The 21,635-nt window shown below is 39.5% G+C and overlaps 1 protein-coding gene and 1 long non-coding RNA gene across 2 annotated transcripts in view; one reads left to right on the plus strand and one right to left on the minus strand.

The window, feature by feature from the left end:
- LOC111742690 overlaps positions 1 to 21,635 on the plus strand; it is a 202,181-nt gene that overhangs the window by 149,588 nt on the left and 30,958 nt on the right. The window lies entirely within an intron of this gene.
- Positions 1 to 21,635, minus strand: part of CPA6 (carboxypeptidase A6) — a 239,635-nt gene that overhangs the window by 121,499 nt on the left and 96,501 nt on the right. Inside the window, exon 2 of the mRNA XM_011364617.1 lies at positions 19,838 to 19,913. Coding sequence (XP_011362919.1) covers positions 19,838 to 19,913 — 76 coding nt within the window. The remainder of the gene's footprint in view (positions 1 to 19,837; positions 19,914 to 21,635) is intronic.

The following is a 21,635-nucleotide window of genomic DNA, read 5'->3' on the forward strand; positions in this document are numbered from 1 at the left end:
AAAATAGCTGTGTTTAAAAAAAGAAATACTTTATGAATAGGCAACTCAAGATGCTCTCTGAAATAGAAAAATTATTTTCAAACCAAATTGGAGAAGTTTGAATGTCAAGTGTTTTTGTGTGTTTACTTTAGACAGCTGCAAAGTATGATCTGTTTATCTAGATCATGAGTGATGGAGACTAGAAGCCAGACTTACTTTGGAGATTGATGTCGGAATGCCAGCACCACTGGGACTTGTACAGAGAAACTTCAGGTTAGATAGCTAGAAATGTGGTAGCTTTATTGTAAACATTTTTTAGCCTGTTTCAAATTTTCAGTAAGTCTATTTTGTGTTTTGTAATTCTGATTAATTTTTTTGTAGTGAGAACGTTTAAGATCTATTCTGTTAACAAATTATTGAGGTAGTTTTGATCAGATATGTCTTAAAAATTAGATGAAAAAAGTCAGTTTACTTTTTTAAAAAGGATCTGGTCAAAACTATCCCAACGAATGGTTCTAGGTAGCGCAGCCCTTCACATCAGAAAGACTTTGTGCTAATGACATTGTACACTTGCCAATGGACAATATACCTCGTTGAAAGAGAGCTACACGGGCTTGCAGGCTGTGGCATGGAGGAAAGGGGAATATAGACAGAAATTTAATATCAAAGCACATGCTGGATACGCCAGTTCCTGGACAACCTGGGAGTAAGCCTGAATCACCTTGCCTTGGCCCCCTGCCCCCTTTGTCACTGTTCCTTGGCAGTCCTCCTCCTCCTGGGGGGTGTGCTTTTCAAATTCAAACCAACCAATCCAGAGTCCACACTCCCGGCAGACTGGCTCTCACACTCCAGACTAGTGTTTAGTATTACGAGGGGATAAGTGAGAGGCAGTTTTATTTCATATGAACACCTAGTAATAGCAATTGAGACACACTTTATTCTTTCTGGTTTAATATAACCAAAAAGAATGTTTCTTCGAAGAACCTCGTTTTGTAAGAACAAAGATTTTCAAGAGAAGACCATGAGTAAATACTAACCTTTTGCTGATATTACAGTATTAATCAAGAATTTTTATATACATGAACATGGTCTAATACGTTAGAACTGTCAAACACTACCTTCTGTGGAGAACAGCAAGGCTTTGGGGCATACAAGTACATACGTGTACGTAATAAAATCTTGAGAATTTCCTGTAAGTGCTGTAAATGGAAAGAACTGTTACAAGACATCAGAGACATAATTTATAGTTGAGTACAAGTCCTTGTTTGGAATGTCAGGTGTCTTGATTACACCTCTGCAAATGCTGAGGTGTAAATAATGTATAATAGACTAGCTGTGCTGTCACATGTGACATACATTTAAACATCTTGTAAAATTTATCACTTGGCAGAACCTCTCTGAAGTTCAACTTGTAACACCAACTCACACATATTTTGAAATGCCTCTCCCACTATGAATATATATTTAAATACCATATATAAAATGATATTTTCTACTTTCTGTTAGATACATTTTTTCAAATTTTCCTGAAAGTGACCAAATCACAGAATAAAAAGCTCCAATATATTATTCAGATTCTTTGATAGAATGAGACATGTTTTGTATCAAGTATTTCTTGAGACAAATTGTTAGCTGGCTGAGGTTTAGAAATCTGCCACACAGAATTATTTTGGTAAATCGATAGTCTTAGTGAATGAGATATGACCTGTACTTTTAAGCAATTTTATGTCAAGGCTGAATTAAAAAAATTTTTTTGAAGATATGTGCAAGTTATTTTAAATTTGTGGGCCTGCAAAAACATCAGATATACACTGATACATCGAATATCTCCTTCAAAAATTGGAAAACATTATTTAGTCTATTATGTCTCTTTGAGTTAAACAGTCTGATCGTATACCATGTTGGCGAGGATGTAGAGAAATAGAGATTCTCAGACATTTCTGGTGGGACTGTGCACCAATAAAGTCTTTATGGAGAACAATTTGAAAAATATCTATCAATGAAAGTACATATCTTTTTGACCCAGGAATTCCATTTCTGAGAACTTATCCTACTTGCTTATATGTGAAATAAATTTCCTAACAGGTCCTTCCTAGCGACAATGTTCGCACTAGCACAGAATTGGAATCAATCTTAATATCAGTAGAAGAATGGTTAAAGAGATTCTGGTATATCCATGCAATGGAAGACTATGCAGCTACAAAAAATAGTGAAGCTTTTGTGTTTTGTTATGGAATGAATGCCAAGATATATTAAGCGAAGAAAGCAAGTAATACAATAACGCGTATACCTTTGCTATAGTTTATGGAAAAAAGGCAGAAGAGAAATCTATATCTATGCACAGGCATACCTCAAAATATTGAGGGCTCAATTCTAGGTCACTGCAATAAAGCAAACATTGCAATAGAGCAAGTCACATGAATTTTTTGGTTTTCCAGTGCATATAAGTTATGTTTACACTACACTACAGCCTCTTAAGTGTGCAACAGCATTATGTCTTTAAAAAGCCAATGCACATACCTTAATTTAAAAAATACTTTATTGCTGAAAGATGCTAACCATCATCTGAGCCTTCAGTGAGTCGTAACCTTTCTGCTGGCGGAGGGTCTTATTTTCAATTTGTAAAAACACAATATCTGCGAAGCACAATAAAGTGAAGTGCAGTACAATGAGGTATGCTCGTACATATATGTCTTTATTCTCTCTCCCTTGCCCCTCCCAGATTTGTGTCAAATATCTCTGTAGGAAATTGGTAACGCTGGTGGCCCCTGTGAGAAGAATTGGGTGACTAGAGGAGAGAAGTGCGAGGGAGATTTTTTATTGCATATCCTTGAAACATTTTGAATTTTGAACATTATCAATATGTTGTGGTATGTATTAAAAAATAAATAAATCCAACTTTTTGTAAGTCCATTTGAACCCTATACATGACAAGATGAAAAGGAACTTCTCATTAGCAGCATAATTCTGGTGTACTGAGACCCAACACCCTAAAGATTTACTTCCCTTCAAATAGAAACAAAAGCTGCCGCTATCTAATAAAGGCTTCTCCTCTCTCTCATCTCAAGTTCAACATGAAGGCGTGAACTCTGATAGTTCACTGCCAGACCTTAAAGAAATAAAAATAAGAGCAAAATTGGAACATAACTGTCCAAATGAAGAGAGGTGAAATGAGGTCAGGTCAGTGACTCATTGAATGTTTGGAAATTACAGTTCAATTCCACTTCAAGAATAAATTGTGACTCACATTCCTAGTAGAAAATGAGATAAAGCCCATTGCAACACCACTTGTCATTTCTTTACCAGCTTGGGAGCTGCGAGAATTAAATCAACTAAAATTTTATAGAATTTGGAACCCCTTGATAGCAAAGTGTTATATAAGGGTTTTATAATCCTGTGCTTTCTATATCTTACTTAACTAAAAAGCCAATGTTCTCATAGCGAGAAGTTAAGTGTGACACAAAACTGATCTTTGGGTGGCTATACTGGCAAGAAATGTTCCTATTTTGTTCGTGTTTCAATCTGGGTTTTGGCTATTACATTCTTAAACAAAACGCTGTTAGTTCCAAGGATCATCCCATTTCTAGGAATTATCCTTCTATACTGTACAAAAATTGCATTCTTGAAATATTTCCAAACTAAGAACAGAAGGTCACTTTGAACTTGGAATTACACCCATATACTCTTTACCTCCCAAGTAGAGATGGATGCAGGATTTGTCCTAAGCTGTTTTAATTTTAGCAATTCTTTTAACACAATTTTTGGAGGAGAAAAATTCAGAAATTCTTTAAACTCATTAAATTACATACAGTTATTCTCGAAAGAGTTTGTTCTGCACTTTACTATAATTCTTTCAGGATTATGTTTTTCCGAGAGGAATGAAGGGTGTTACTAAAAGGAAGAAAGAATCTATAAATTTAAAACAGATACTAAGTGAAACCAACAGTCCCTAAAGCATGTCCGTAAAATTTTGTTAAACAACATTAAAAATAAACAACTGTAGATTCTTTGAATCGTACTGGGAACATTCAGATCTGTGGTCAGTATTTACTAAAAGTTTTCCTTTAAGTTGACCTGGGATTGTGGCCGTGCATATTCAGTGAGACAGTCTGAAAATAATTCCCAGGCAAATCAGGTCTGACCTTTCCCTATCCTTTTGAGACTGACCAAGGTACTTGAATCACTGAGTGTTAAGCTACCTCTGAAGCTTAACACTGCTATCCCCAGATCGAAGTGAACCTAAATTTGGTAATTGTTTGGTTTGGTCTTGCTTTTACGTTACCATCCTCTCCCCTTGACTCAAATTAAGCCTAAGAGAGTTAGCAACATTTTTCCTCCTTGGGGTTAAAAAACATACTATACATCTTTTAAAAAATCATATCCTTTGTACAAAAGGCACGACAGGTAGTATTTCTGTGTGGAATGGGTGTGTGATGAGCAATTTGGTTGGAAAGGGTGAAAAGATGTTGAGAAAATGTCAATCGTTGACATCAAAATATGTCAGGTGGTGATGGAGGTTGTGTGGGGTTAAGGCAAAGAGAGCTACAGTTTATTAACCTTAGGTCATCCTAATCGAATTGGTTTGTTGTCCCCCAAAACTCACAAGTGAATGAGACCATGTGTTTGAGTAAGAAAACCAGAATCGGAGAACAGATTGTCTAAGAGAATAACAAAGTTCTTCAAAGTTCCTCTAGAAGGAGAATGAACACATCTACCTGTGGCAGTTGGTAAAAGCTTTGCATGAGTTAGCATCTGAGACTGGCCCTTTTGACAGGTACATAAGGAAGAGGTCGGCATTTCCAAAGGTGTGGGAATAGCAGCTCACCCTCACCTCCTTCAAACCTGTGCTCAAATGCCATCTTTTTGGTGATGCCTTTCCTGACCATTCTGTTCAAAATGACACTCTATGGCCCTCAAACTTTCCCCTCACTTTACTTTTTCTCTACAACTCTGACCATCTGACATATTTTCACTTTTTTCTTTGTCAATGTCCTTTCACAGAATATAAATTTTATGGAGACAGGGATTATTGTTGGTTTTGTTTATTGCTGTAGACTTCAGTTTTTAGAATGGCGTCTGGCACATGGTAGTCAATATACATTTTTGAATACATTTATACATCTGTATAAACAAGGCTTAGAGATGGGGTCGTATAGGGCATATTTGGGAAATAGTAAATAAGCAAGTTTGGCTAGATTGTTGAATATATGTAATGGATAAATGTGGACTAAATCTTAGACATTCTACAAAGTTGCCTATTTTTGGTCTGGGTGACCAGACGAATATCTCTGAGCTCCTGTCTGAAGGTCCAGTTTCCATTCACTGCTGGATCCCCACAGCCTAGTGTGTAACATACAACACCCAGCACATGGTAGTCAGTTAAGGTCTGTTGAGGGAATGAGTATGTTTGCAAGTTCTCAGGTTATACTGCTTTCAGAGAAAGTATGGCTACGAGTCCCAGAGATGGGGTCCATTTTAGAGGTACTACTTCTGCAAGAGGAACACTTGCTATGGCATCAAATAGACCCAGCATGTCGACTGGCTCAAACTCAAAAGTTCTCCCTCATTTCTGAGACAGCTGTTTTGTTGTTGTTGTTGTTGTTGTTGTTTGTTTGTTTTGTTTTGTTTTGCTTTTTCCTTTTTTGATGGTAGGTGGCTTTCATCGTGTGGTGATTTAGGGACCAGACTCCATTCATCTGTGGCTCTACTATACACTAAGCCCTAGTCACACTCATTGTACAGCCAGTGGGTAGGGAAAGAGGGTGAGGCGTGTTACATAGCCTTGATCTGTGGACAGCATTCACCATTGCTGCTTACACTCTACTGGCTGGCGTTCGCCCACATGTTCACTCCTATCTGTAAGGGAGGCTAAGAATATGGGCCCAAACAATTAGACTTCTGGTGACTAGTCAGTATGTTCTTTTGGTCATTAGCTATCTGCTTGAGGGGACCACCCAAATTCCCTTTGGTTAGCCCAGTCTTCTCGAATACATTTAGATGTGAATTCTTATACTTTAAAGTATATAAATTAAATGGTGGGTTATCTACCCACCCCACCCCGCACCTCCACCTGCCCCAGGTGTGTTGGTGAGCAGAGACAGGACATCCACGATATCATCCCCTTTGAACAGGGAAGACTGGGGAGTGTGTGCAATCACTGGCCTCTGTGATGATGATATCTATCTGGGGGGTGGGCATGGTAAATTGGCGCAGCCACTGTGGAAAGCAGTATGGAGGGTCCGCAAAAAATTAAAAATAGAGATGCTATATGACCCAGCAATTCCACTTCTAGATATTTTTGTGAAGAAAATAAAATAATTAATTTGAAAAGACATACATTTCTATGTTCATTGTAGCATTATTTACAATAGCCAAGATACAGAAGCAACTTAGGTGTCCATAGATAGACAAATGGATAATGTAGTACGTATATATAATAGAATATTACTCAGCTGTGAAATGAATGAAGTCTTACCATTTGCAACAGCATGGATGGACCTAGAGGGTATTATGCTAAGTGAAATAAGTCAGACAGAAAAAGACAAATATCATGTGATCTCACTTATATGTGGAATCTAACGAACAAAATAAACAAACAAAACCTGAAAAAGACTCACAGATGAAGGGAACAAACTGATGGTTGCCAGATGGGAGGCGGGTTGGGGAAATGGGTGAAAAAAGAGAAAGGGGTTAAGAAGTACAGATTGCCAGAAATAAAAGCAGTCACAGGGACGTAAAGTGTAACACAGGAAATATAGTCAATAATATTATCATAACCACGTATGGTGTCATATGGTACGAGACGTTTCAGGGTGATCACTTTGTAAGTTACATAAATGTCTAATCACTACGCCGTACACCTCAAACTAATATAATACTGCATGCATGTCAACTGTAATTGAAAAATCTTAAAATTGTTTAAAAACAAAAAAAGACTTCTGCCATGGAGCAGTGGGGGAAGGTCTTTGGCTGGACACAGGCCCCACACCTTGGAGGAACGACCATCCCGTCATGGCTCGCCCTAGCCCCCTCTCGGTCTTCCTTTGCCCATTATTCTTCATGGGCACCTTTGAAGTGGATATTGGTGAGTACGTGTTCTTGGAGACAGGCAGCTTTTGCAGCCTGCTTCTGGCTTGTTCAAATTTGGGGTCCTGATAGTTGTATAAAGCTTTATCTAACAAAGTGTTTTTGTGTTTTTGGGGGGGCACAGGGGTATCAGGTCTGTGGTATTTTGGGGCCATCTCTCAGAAACTAGATAGTCTTCTGGTCTATTTTCTTCCATTAAGTTTCATTTGACAGAAACCACATCTGGAATTCTCAAATCTGTTTTATTATAATTTTTTGCTTCCTGGCCCTCATACGCTGCCCTCTCTCTCCAAATTAATGGAAGCCACTTTGTGGGCATTTGAAACAGTAAGTTTGAGTGGAAAGGTAGAAACGTAACTCCTTTAATCGAAGTCACTTTACGAACCTGAAAAATCTTAATGGGCCTTTTTGCTCAAAACTTTTCTGAATTTTATTTTCTCACGTTTAGGATCTAGAAACAGTCTGGTTTTCCTGCCATTCTATACCCCAGTCCTTTTTCATTTCTACTTGTACACTCGTCAATTCCTGCCTGAACTCAGCTCTTTCTTGTAATACCTCTTTAAGCACTGAGAAGAAAAGCCACATGATATCACTCTGGGTATTGTACAGCTACCTTCCTGAGAGCTGTGGGATCAACAGGCACATTTCTTTTCTTCCATGTTCACCTGATACTTCCACCAAATGTTTTGTTACTTCATAACATGGATCTTTTTCTCTCCAGACTGTGATATCTATGTTTTTTCCATGTACCACGTAACTGCTAAGCCAATGCTGTGTACTTTTGTTTTAAGGTAGCGCTCTAATGTACTATGTGATCATGCTAAAGGGTAGTAGAATATGCCACCCCCAAAATATGACTATAGGAGTTCAAGACATACCACATCAAATACACGCTGCTTTGGTATATTGGTGGTTCTGAGCTGTATCACTTGAAAAACAGCAAATGTAGGGAGAGGCTTTCTCTCAACTGCCCTTATCCACCTAAAGACAGGTCCTCTAAAACAGGGATCCCCAACATCACCCTCCCCACCCGGCCTGCGGACTGGTACTGGTCTGTGGCCTGTGAGGAACCAAGTTGCATAGCAGGAGGTGAGTGGCTAGTGACTGAAGCTGCATCTGCATTTGCAGCTCCTCCCCAGCGCTAGCATCACAGCCTCAGCTCCACCTCAGGTCATCAGGCATTGGATTCTCATAGGAGCACTGGTCCCTGGTGCCAAAAATGTTGGAGACTGCTGCAAAGGAAATAAACTGTCTCAAATCCCCTCCCTGGAAGTATCATCAAGCAGGGAACACTGGCTCTTATCACAGAAGGGGAGACTAGAAATTGACACCACATCCAGACAAACTTTGTCACAAACTATCATACCTCCCATCCTTTCTTCTAAGGATCTGTTCTTCTTTCTTAAAAATCATTTACCCTCCCGTAAGAGGCCTGCATTCTTTCATTTCTTCCTCTGTCAAGAAGCTATTTAAGTCTGAATTCTAAGCCACCTTCGGAAGTTACTTATTTTTGCTGGCTATCTCCCATGTACACATGAAGTGCACATGTTAATAAACCTCTATTTGTTTTTCTCTTGTTAATCTGTTTATTAATGGGGTCTCAGCTAAGAACTCAAAATGGTAGAAGGGAAATTATTTTTCCTTCCCTACAATGCTCAAAGACAATATAATGACTCAGATACTAGAGGAGTTTATTCTTTGGTCACACACACAACAGAGGTGGGCATTTCTTGAGAGTAGGCAGCTTTTCTCTGCGTGCTGATTTAGGGACCCAGAATTTTCCATGTCATGGATTCTCCATCCTCTTGGGTCCTGTTATTATTTTCATCCAGGCAGCAGAAGAGGAAAGAAGACATGGAGGGAGGGAGAACTTTCTTTCTTTCAAGTCTTGGCCCAGAAATGGCCCACATCGCTTCTGTGTATGTTCCATTAGCTACACTCAATTGCATTGCCACAACTAACTGTAAGGGAGGCTGGAAACATAGTCCCCAGGAAGAAGAGAAGACAGAATTTTGTTGCATAACAGTTGCCATACGATGAAAGCCGAGTCCTTACATCCTAGCAGATACACAACTAACTTATAGATATGTAACTCTACACTGTTCACTTGCAGTAAGCTTACACTTCACGATGATCTTTGATTTTTCCCTTCTGTGTGACTTTAGTCTAAAAATTTGCAGCATTGCTCTATATTCATCCTTAAAATAACTTTGATATCTGTGTTTCTGAGTCTCCTACTATTTAACTAGTTACCTAGAATTCTGATTATAATCCCCTCAAATAACTGCTCCCTCCTTATCCTTTGATGCCATTATTCATAGATTTGATGAAGAAAAAACTAAATATCCCTAGTCAGAGAATTAACTTTTATGGCTTATGTCTCATATTCTTCATACGAGATTAAATTCACTTATGGTTGTAAGATATAGACCTTATTTGTATAATTTATTAAGGAATAAATTACTCTAATATCCTAAGTCCCGTGGAAGTCAACATTTAGTATATTATATATCATTTATCTAGACTAATCTTGATCGATTGATCTCTTGACCAGTAAGGGCTCTTATGCTCCTGAAAAAAATCAAATGACCCTAAGAGATTTTGTTATTCTAAAATCGATGTTTTGTTTTCTATATAATGTCAATTGTTTACCCCAATATTTTTTCAGATACATATGATCAACAATAAGATCTGGAATAAGTGTAGTCAACCTTACAATTGTTAAAATAAAAATGTGTGTATGTGTGTGAGTGTGTGGCACTTAGCACAGAACTTGGCATATAGTACTAATTGGCAAATTCCCATATCACCTTTTTTATGGTGGGTCAATATTTGGCTTTGTTCAGAGAGGACTTTAGAGGGATACTTCAAGACGGCAGAGGAGGGAGCTGCTTTTTCTGGTTTTAGTATGCTTTCTTCCTGCCTATCGCTTGGCTTTGGTGGCACATGGTAGTCCCAGCAGCATTTACTCTCTGGCAAGTTTTGCTGACACCACAGCAAGCAGCTTTCTCTAGGCCAGTCCTAGCCTGCTGGCACCCCGGCGAATTCTCCACCACTCAGTAGACGTGACAAGGAAGCCTGACTCCCAGCTTTGGGGTAGGGGAAGCAGAAGAGGCTCTACCAAGTTCTTAGTCTCCACCTTCTGTACGCTTCTGCATCTCTAGTGGAGGTAGCTGCCCTGTGCATTTGTATTTCCTCTTTTACACCTTCTAGTAGTCGCCACTTACGAGTTAATACTACTTGATGTTAAAATTTTTCTGCTCAAATTATTGATATGGTTTCTGTCTCCTGACTGGCCCTTGACTGATCTTGTTGCTCACTACAATTTGTTGACTAAACAAATGAGCCATCTACTCTAAGCCAGTCTCTGGATACAGTGGTTGGAGTTGTAGGACAAGGAGGGATGGGACTACTGAATGAGAGAAGAATACATTCCACCCTTTCGTTGTTTATCCTCCATCTATTAACTCCTTGCCTGAGAGCCCAAGCCTTGCTCCTTCAGTGTATCATCCATCACACTATCAACAAAAGGCTTAATTTGGTCCCTTAATACCGAAGCATCTCTTGCCTATGCTCCCATCCTCTCAGAGAGTGAACAATCAAGACTTGTGAGGCAGCTTCTCAAAGATCAGCAATCTCTATACTAGGTCTTTACACTGCTAGATAATGTTCCATAACCTGCACTTTCTCCTTTCTTCTGAGAATGTGATGCTGATTCTTAACCCAGATCACAGTCCATTTTCAATATGTGACTGAAATGTGAGAGAATAGAACACTCATGATCAGCTGGCCTCAAAGCAAATGCAATTATCAGGAAAAGATCTAAGAAATATATTTATGGAACCATGGGAATTTTAATCACTCCACGTTCATACAGCTAGAAAAACAAAATGGTAGAAAACAGGAAACTTCTTTAATCAAGCAAAGTCTTTGTGGTTTGGGCTGATGAATATGCAAAAGCTGCTCTGAATTTTTTTAGGGCACAGAGAATTGCCACAGAGGCATCCCTAATAGCTGTTTTTAGGTTATGAGAAAGAAATGGATTTGTTAATCAAGTAGTATGTGAGAGGCTTGAAGAGATAGACATTTTTGATTACATAAAACAACAAATTGACTCCTAGGCAGAACACCTGAGCTCTGATTTTCAAATTAAAATATTCTGGTAATTATCATTATTGTATTCATTGAGTTAGTCAACACTCAAAGGCACAATCTTAAAGTAACATGAGTATCTCACAGAAAATTGGTTTTCTCAAGAAACTTATCATCAAGCTCTTCCAGAAATCCTTCTTCCTCCATAAAACTTCCTTAGTAATTAGAGAGATGGATAATTTTCCCTACCTCATACCTTTCCCTATTCCTCGATACTCTCACAAACCATCATTCTACAATTCTTATTTCTACCTAGATTTTCAATTTTTTGATTTTGTTGAAAATATATTCAGTCATACATATGTTCTTGATTAGAATCCAAGTTAGAGTTATTTGCATTATAATCGTAGGCAAGTAGATGGATAAATTACATTTGCTCACTTATTCAAGATTTGTTGAGTGCCTACTACTGACTGGCACCAGGGAAACAAAGATGTATCGGACATGGGTCCTACCCAAAAAAGAATGGTAAATACTCTTGCTCTCAGGGGGTCCCCAATCTGGTAAGAGAGGCACGACATGTGAACAAAAGCTGCTGTATAGATATATGCGTTACAAACACAGGAAAGATCAACTCTTTCTGGATTTCCCTACTTCACAGTTTAGGAAATGGAGGAATTAAAGTTAGAGAAATTAGGTAATTTGCAAACACATACAACTAGGACATGCAAGAGTCTGGATATGAACCCAGGAAGTATAGCTCTAGGGGTCACATTTGACCTTACAAGACTTCACATGGTTAAATATTTCATAAATGCATGTGGATAGTGATAGTCAATCTTTCTAGGTCATTGATACTCATTTACATGCTTATGCCCTGATATCGACCATTCGGGCAGAACCCATTTCTCCAAAAAAGGTTATGGTTTTGGTCCCACCCTTCTCGCCAACGGTGACCTCTAAAATCAAAGGCAGCAGGGGAAATCACTCCACTCATTTAATCAAGCAGTCTGTGTGGCTGTGGCTGATGAATATGCAAAGGCTATTGTAAGTTCATAGATCTGAGAAATAGCACCAAAATATAGTCACTACACTTGGTAGAAAACCTCTCTGTTACCAAGAAGACTCATCTGTGCCCTTGAAAAAGGAACTTTATCTGCTCCCATGTCCTTGATCACATAGTAATGTGATTTCAAGTGGTAATGGTGAGAGATTCACATGTGACAAAGCACAAATTATATCCTCCAATCCTTGTTATATTTCCAGGTGAAATCACAAGAATAAATACAAAGGATGACCTGTAAGGAACATTAAAAAAGCAAACCCCAAAGGGTAGGTCAAGGAGGAGTTCTGGTCTATTCTAAGTCTCGGCCGGGCTGTGCTCCTGGGTGGAAGGGCCTGACTGGGCACATAAACCTCTTTTAGCACCAGCTGAAGTGTCACTCCTTTCTGGACCATCCATGCCTCCTTATTCATCATATGCAAATCAGGGATTCACTACGTTTCAGATCTGTAAGAAACTCATTCTACTGGGGATGGGACAGGGGAGAAAAGATACTGCAAGCACAGTGACATAGATGCTAAGATATAACTGTCTGTAGAATTCAATGAGGGTCAAAGGATTCAAGGAGAACCTGTTGCTTTAGCCTAGACTTCCGAGCTGACTGGTGTTCATGGGCAAAGAGGAGTAAAGCATTTCAGATAGAGGAGCTTGAAAGAAGGCACTTGGGCGAGAAACCACAATCAGTCATTATGGCGAGGGTGATAAACACTGGGTCAAGGGTGGTGATGGATGCTGAGAAATATTTAAGAGGCAGGCAGGGTGTGCTTTGGAAGGGTCCTGTATGTCATGCCAAAGAGTTTGAAGTCTATACCCTAGGCCAGTCGTTCACTCCTCTGGCTACCTATCGAATTACCTATGGAGCTTTTAAAAAGATACTAATAACCACATCTCATCTGGGTAATGGAGTCAGAATGTCTGGCAGTGGGGCCAGATATTGGGCTTTTATAAAAGCTTCGTAGGTGACTCAATGTGCAGTCTGATCTAGGAATTGCTATTGTTGACAATGGGGGACTTAAAAGGTTTTAGGCAGAGATGTAACAAGGAAAAGTTTTTCATTTCAGAAAGATCGCCTTGGCTGTAATATGGAGAATAAATAAGAGTCATATGTGAGGTGACAATTTAGGAGTTTGGTGTAATTTAGGCTAAAGACAGTCAGGGACAGAACTAAGGCAGTGGCAGTGATAATGCAGAGGAGATTAGGGAGCTGCCATCTTCCACCTTAGATTTGGTGACAGATTAGAATGGATGTGTGGTTGGGGGTTGAAGTGGGGTGAGAAATAGGAGGTGTGGTGGGTTATAAAAATGACTGCAAATTCTTCTCATGTCTGTACTCACACCCTGCAATCATCTCAAGAACTAGAGTCTGTTTTTCTACTCTTTGAATCTGGGCTGGTTGATCCTGTGACTTCCTTTGGCTGGTAGAATGTAACGGAGGTGATGTTATCTGAGTTCCAAATGTGAGTTCAAAAATCTTTCTAAGTTTGCTCTGTCTTACTCCCAGGTCCCTCTGACCCTTGAGTTAATAAGCCAGACTAGCCAGCTAGATGAGAGACATGTCATCCAATTGTTCTATCATCCCAGCCCACAGCCTGCCAACTCCTAGCCATGAGGGTGAGGCAATGACAGGTGATGGGCGCTGCATGACTGAGCCCCACTGATATCACCTTCTATGAGAGACTGATGGACGTAACCTTTCTTACTGTCCAGTTACAAATACTTTAGGAATAGCAGTTACTACCAGCCATCAAAACTGAAAAGTCTTACAGAAACTTAAAATACTATGATATTAGCCCAAGGTGATGCTGTCAATCTACTTGAGTAAATTAAATAAAGGGTAACTGGGGTAATTATAATAATACTGTAGAGGATTTTTTTTTTTTTTTACTTTTGAAAAAATGTTTCTATTCTCCTCCCATATTGTATTATTTCTCTTAATATATTTTTGTTATTCAATTTACTAATTACCAATAGCCACACAGAGGGAGAAAAAGGCATGCCACGTCTGAAATTCATATCCCTAAAATTTAATTCATAACTGAATTTGGACTGTCTTCCTAAATTATAAGCAGCTTTTTCTCTTTCAAAAATCATGCCAGAGAAGTCAAAAGTAATGTTGCTTTATTATTTTACAAAGCCTTTAACAAAAAATGGAAATGCTTTTTCCTGCCCCAGACATACTGACAGATCAAAGTTTTGTTCTCTTCGTCACTTTTGTCTTTTGATATCATTCTTAATTCTGTATAGCTTTAGCTAGCTCACTAAGTCACTGGTTAAGGCATTTTATTAGACTTTTATTGCTAAATTGCCACAAATTTAGCAGCTCGATCTTATTATTTCACCATTTCTGTAGGTCAGAAGTGGCTTGATTTTCTGCTGAGGGTGTCATGGGGCTAAAATCAGGTGTCAGCTCAGGCTATGGTCTCATCTGGTACTCAGTATCCTTTTATATTCTCACCATTTACTGGTAAAATTAATTTCCTCGTGGTTGTAGGACTGAGGTTCTTGTTTTCCTTCTAGTCCACTGGGGGCCATTCTCAGCAACTAGAGGCTTCCTACAATTTCTTGCTACATGGCAGTTCTCAGCATGGATATTTGATTTCCTTCAGGTTAGCAGGAGAGCATCTGTCTGATTTCCTCTTTTGCAACCAGCCAGAGAAAACACTGTTTGTAAAGTGTTCACCTGATTAAGTCATGTCCACCTAGATAATCTTCCTTCTTCAAGGTCAACTGATTTAGGACCCTACTAACATCTTCAAAATCCTTTAATAGCAGTCCCTAGACTTGTATTTGATAGAATACCTGGGAGGAGGTGTATGTATACCAGGCCAAGAAAATTGAAGGCCATCTTAGAATTCTGCCTACCACAGCCATGATCAAGAGGTTCTATAATAGCACAGTTTCTAATTAAAATGATTGTGAGACAAATAACTCCCACAGCATAATGGGGACAAGTAACTCTCACAGCATAAATTCTATCACCCATCTTCTTTCTTGCAAGTTAATTACACCATCCACTTGGATATTTGAGCTTGTCAGCAACTAGGGACCACAAGTGTTCTGAAGCCCCTTTAAGTCCAGGTGGATGACTTGAGAGTGCACCAAGAAGGATTAGAGAACAGTAAACTGCAGCTTCGATGCTGAGGAGGGAGATGACACCCGGGAAAGGCAGCAGCGAATTTCACATCCAGGCAAAGAAGAAGGGATGAAATCTTTCATATGATGTGTTAAAAATTCCCCGTGGAACTTTATGGCTCTTGACATGTCACTCAGTGATATCTGACAAGTCAACTAATATTTTCAGACTATGTTTTAGTTTGAAAAAAAATGGCTAACTTTTGGATACAAGACAGTTTTTTTTTTTTTTAAATCTTATAGCTCTCTGATGAGAAGAGTAGAAAAGAAGCATCATTAACTTTTCTTTCAACAAGGATGTGTCAATTCTATAATAGAAACTTGGTCTGTGAGCTTGCATAGAGCCATTTCTGTTCCTTCTGAGCACAAACGAAGAATTTTTGAAGAAATGTAGGTGGAACATGGTGTTCAGACTTACCTACAAACTGTCCCCCCTTCCATCATAACTTTATTTAAATCATAGCTATGCTCTTAATTAACAATTTAATTGGTTGCTGCTTTCTTGGTCCAGTTCTCTGGGGGCATGGTTTTCTGTTTAACTTTGTTTTAATTCTCCAGCAAAACCATAACATTTAATTAGGAAAGTAACCAGCCTTGTAACAGTAGTTCCCTATCTAATTAGCGATGCTCTGACTGTACCTTCTCGGATTCTGTTCAACATTGCACATCCGTTTTGCATTTGTTCATGTTTCAGATAGGACATTGTGAATTTGTAGCCTAAGCAGGTAGTCTAACCCCTTTTCCAAAGCTCCTTGGTGATAGCCAGTGAAATCAGAAAACTTAAAGCATTCATCTGTGTTATTAAACTAAGAGCCAGCAAAGGCCAAGATGTAAGGTTGTTACCTTACAGTGCTTATTAGTTTGCTTTTGCTGCAGAGTAAATTACCACAGCAGCTTAAAACCACACCCACTTATCATCTCACAGTAGGTGAGAAGTCCAGACACAGCTGGCTGGATTGTCTCTTCACAGTCTCATGGAGCTGAAATCAATAGGCCAACTGGGCTGTGATTTCATCTGGACTTCAGGGTCCCAATTCATATGGTGATGGCAGAATTTAGTTCTTTGTGGTTGTAGGACTGACACCTCCATTTCCTTGCTGCCTATCAGCTGGGGATGCCTTTGACTTCCTAGAGGCCCTGAGCATTCCTGATCACATACACAGCTCTCTGGGACATTTACAACATAGCAGTTTGATTCTTCTTTGGGACCAGAAGAGCATTTCTCTGATTGCTTTCTCTGTGAAAGGCTGGAGAAAACTCTCTGCTTTGAAAGGGCTCACCTGATCAGGTCAAGCCCACCCCAGGTAATCTCTCTTCTGCCACATAACGTATCAAGGGAGCGACCACCCCATCATACTCAGAGGTCCCACCCACATCGCCGGAGGAGGGATTATGCAGGACAGGTACACCAGGAGGAAGAAATTGTGGGGCCATCTTAGAATTGTCTCTCCCACTATGCTCTAGGGAAAAAAGGTAACTGAAGGCTTCCTGGCAACACGGCCCCCCCCCCCCGCCCCCGCTCCAGGCAGTGCACAGGGTGCGCAGAAGAGCTGTTAACAATGGCCCTAATTCTGTCCCATCAGCTCCACAGGGCATAATATGACAGAGAGTCACATTCTTTCTTCTCGGCAGGCTGCTTTCTCTGCCTGGCCAAATCATTACTTTCAGTAGTGCAAGTGGGTTGCTCGATGGAATCATTTACATTCAAAACGACATCAAGCTAACATGATGCTTTTAGATCGAAATTCATTTAAGGGCAAGGCCTCAAATATCAGCCCAATAAAATGATTTCTTTAGTGAAAGGAAATAAAGAAACGTGCAGAAAAGTTAACATAGCAGGCACGAAACTGCTATCCTTAGGAAGGTCTGTTTGCAAGACAGGCCCTCGGCTGGCACCTGAGAACTCAGATTTGGAGAGGGTTTTCACCACCCCGGGAGAGGGGCTTACTGTGCCTGAATGGTGTGCAAACAATATAGTTTGTGCTGAACTCCTGGAATTTCGGTATGTGCTAGGCGGAGGGGACACGCACGGGTAGGCCCCAATAAAAACCCTCGGCGCTAAACTTCTAATGAGCTTCCCTGGAAAACAATATGTCGCATGTGTTACCAAGACTCATTGCTAGGGGAATTAAGAGCATCCTGCATGACCCCACTGGGAGACTCTTTTGGGAAGCTTGCGCCTGGTTCTCCTGGACTTCAACGCATGTGCCTTTTCTCTGTGCTGATTCTGCTTTGTATCCTTTTGCTACAATAAACCATAGCTGTAAGTAGGACTATAGGCTGAGCTATGAGAGTTCTGCAAATCACTCAACCTGGGGGTGGTGTTGGTGACTCAAGAAATAAAGTAAATGACAGCATTACATAATGTTCACAATGAGTCCAGGCTCCGCTGCTCCGCAAACTTGGCCTTCACCCTTTCCATCATGAAGATGGTCAGAGTAATAGCCTGCAGGCAAGAGGCTCCTAGGAGGCGTGGCACCGTCTAGACATGTTCCAATTCCACACTGTGACCTGGGACAAGTTACTTAACATCCATCTCTCCCTATTTCTTAATCTGTAAAATAGCAATAATAATAATACTCACCTCATGAATGAGGCAATTCATATGAAGAACTGAGCCCTGGCACATAGAGACTAAGAGAGATTGGGTGTAATTCTCTGTGGCGTGGAATCACTAATATTAACTCCCTTTCTTTGCTTCAATCTGCTCCCTCTTCCTCCCCAGCCCCTTTCCTTCCTTCTCTCAGTTGTGCTCTAAGCTCCCTCACATCCGAACCATTTCCTCCCCCCAGTTTATGACCTTTCCTTAAGGTCTAAGTGCATACAATATGCAGACATGTTCTTTTTAAATGTGCCCTAAAAAGGGCAGGATATGTGTTGTCATTAGGGTCCAGTCCTAGCTATACTCAACATCTTTCAGTTCCATCTACTATGTCTTACAAGCGTGTGTGAGTAACCCTTACGGGTCTCACTGATGTAATCTCACTGCTTTTGACAATGGTAAGTGATTGTCACATATACAACTCTGCAATTTTATTTTCATGACTTTGTAAGGCCTACCATGTAAATATATTCATGAATTGGGAGAAAAAAATCCTTTGATAAGTTATTTTTTCCCAATATTTGGTTCAGAATATTTGTTCCCTAAAATACTGGACTTCAAGAGATAAACGGGCTATTTTATTCTTCCAGTGGTATATTTAAAACACAGTTTCAACAGATATGGAAACTTCTACCTGTAACTTTTGAGTCCTCGGTGGATCGTTTAGACAGTCTTTAGATATTACAACAGAAAAGGTTATAATAGGGTTGATGATCGCACACAAGCAGAGGAAGGTAGATGTTGGTATCTGGAAGCAGGTTCCTTTGATGGGGAGAGGTTTGGGAGAAGCCTGGTGAGCACAATCTCTCTGGTAGTTTAATGAGACACCAGCCTTAAACCAGACAGTGCATGTACAGGGGTTGGGAATGAGGAGGAAGAAAGGAAATCAATAAACTGGAAGTTCAAAACTTCATTGTAAATCAATTTAATAAAGGAAAGATGTCAAGAGAAGAATCAAAACAAAAATAGAAGACCAAAACCTTGATATTTACAAATGTTTCCTAAAGCCACTGGGTCCATCCCTCTTCCCTCATCCTTCATCCCTTAACACCTTTCCCAGGTACAATCCAGGTGGGATTATATTCTGGTCAACTAGGACCCGTGTTTTTCTACCCCACTGAAGATTCAAGAGGACTCCTTGGTTGATATACACTTGGCTATGATAAGAATGAAGCTGACCACCACCTATTTTATGGGTTTGCTTCTCTCCTTGGCAGGCATGGAAAAGAGCCCATCACCACCACATTTCTCGTAACTTCTTCGCTAAGGCTAACACTCAATTATAAGCAGTAACGGGGAGATGAGAAACTAACTCTACACTCCATAAAATTCATCAAAGATTGAATAATCAGAGGCCTTCAACCTTTGCCAGCACAATTCTCTTATCAAATCCACTGAAACATAGCAAAATTAATTAATTAACTTCAATTTCCAGCTTTTATTTTTCTCAACTGACTTCTGCTTAAAGTTTTAATTAGAAAGAAAGTGTCTAGATGATCAGCAGGAAGATTGCAAGAAGGAAAAGTGAAAGCTCTGGAAAATTATAAACTCGATTCGCTCATTCATTAAAAAACAAAACAAAAACAAAACAGTTACTGAGCTTCTACGACATTTCAGAGACTCTATGAGAATACAGCAATGAACAGAAATACACAAGCTCTCTCATGAAGCTGACATCCTACTAAAGGAGATGGAATAGAAAATAGGTCAGATATATAATAATATTTTGAATAACCCTAACTACCTTTTAAAAGCGCTTTCAAATGATCTCTTAGAATTTTCTTCCCTTGGCTAACTAATTCCAGTTACTCGACTCCAGTCGGCAAAGCCCTGCAAACACATTAGAAGCACAATGATGAGTGAGTGAGCAGACACCTTCTTACCTTAAGCTGGCGGCATATTTTCTTCAGCGCGTACGCTTCCTCCTCTGAATTGGGGATAAGTCTTATCACTTTATCACTGTAAGAAAGAGGAAGAAAAATGATACTTACCTCTCAAAAATAAAGATTTAGTCATCTCTATTTTGTTTTATAAAACTTTAAAATAACTGCCTCTGCATTTAAGGAGAGAAAGAAGAAAACTTGGGACTGGCTAACAGGTACTTCATCCAGTTGTTACTCTCTGCTTGCATTAGTCTTTCCCCACCCTCTTAAAACTTTGTTTTTTTCATCAGCTTTTGAAGATTTCAAACTCACACTAAAGCGGAGACAGGTCAAAAACACAGGAACAGTGGCAATAGGGACAAGAACTTTCATGAATACCTCAGAGAAGATACCAAGAAAAAAAACACTCTTAAAGGTGTGCCATGCAACACCGATGGCTGTAAAAATTTTAAAGTGATAACAATTGTAAGTCAGTTTTTGCAGCCATTCAATCTTTACCTGAAATATGATATGAAATCATATTTGAACACTCCCTCAGGGTCTTTCCGAAAAGATCCTGAATTGTTATAAGACTCGAGGTGTCACACTACCCTCCAGGGAGTTTTCTGTGGTGGTGACCTCTCCCTCAGGTGTGCCAGACAAGCATTATCATTTTCTAGTTATGTCACGATGAGGACAGGTTGGGAAGCACTGCTCTCGTACATAACAATCACAACTGTCAGTGTGTTTTGCATAGAGTGGCTACTTATATATTTATTAACGGACTGGCACACAGGACATCATTGAGAATACTTGGCTTCCAGAGTAAATGTAAGGAAAAATTTAAGTACAACGGAAATGAATATTTTTCATAATCCTCTGCAGCATTTTACAATGACCGAAGATAAAGTAGAATATCATCGATACCATACAAAGCACAAAACTAAAACTCTAGCAGTTCACCCACAACTTCTCCTTCCAGCCGGAAAGGTGTGCCAGAATAAGGATGGAATTTGCACTTTTTCCCCCATGGTTTTACTACTTGGATAATAGCAGTTTCCAGGGCGAGATAATAGTAATGGGGAGGGCATACGGAGGCTTCCAGATTTGTTGGACAATGATTTTCATTTCCAATTATTGTAGCTTTGTTATTTCAAATGATCCTGTTATACCTTCCTTAGGCCAATGAGTTAGAAGGCCCTTGGTTAGCTGATAATTTAATATTTTAGGCACTACTACCTGAACCTTGCTTTGTAGCTTCGGTTTTCCCAAAATAGCACAAAATGACCTTTCAGTATCTGTGTCACAAAGTCCCCGCCCCTCTATTTATTTATTTTTTTCTGGAAAGAATCAAAGGAAGTAGAGGAAAAAAATCACCAAGTCACGGTAATACAACTTTACATGTGACCTTTAAATTTAAACGTAATTACACCTTTTCTATTTTTCATTTCTGGTACGCAATTTGCTGACCTTTGTTTTTCCTGGATTCATCATATCCTAGCCTCTCCCACCTGACCTAATCTAATTCTTGGCAGAGAAAGACAACTCTGCCGGGTGACATGGTTGTTTCTGAGGGATGGTTCACTTGACAACTTTCTGAAAAACGCCTCCACTGGGGCCGTGGCAGTTTCTCAAGAGTGCAAAGAAAGCAATCAGCAGCTGTTTTACAACCGTGGGAAGATTAAAAATAAATTTAACCCTGAAAGTGATTGCTCAAACCCAGCTTTGTCATTTTTATTAAAAAATACCACTTTATCCCATCTAGTAGAAATTCTCAGGTGCAACTTGGGAACTGTGTTGATTACTGTTTGATTACATA

This window comes from Pteropus vampyrus, unplaced genomic scaffold, assembly GCF_000151845.1.
Source record: "Pteropus vampyrus isolate Shadow unplaced genomic scaffold, Pvam_2.0 Scaffold99, whole genome shotgun sequence".
Taxonomy (NCBI): Eukaryota; Metazoa; Chordata; class Mammalia; order Chiroptera; family Pteropodidae; genus Pteropus; species Pteropus vampyrus.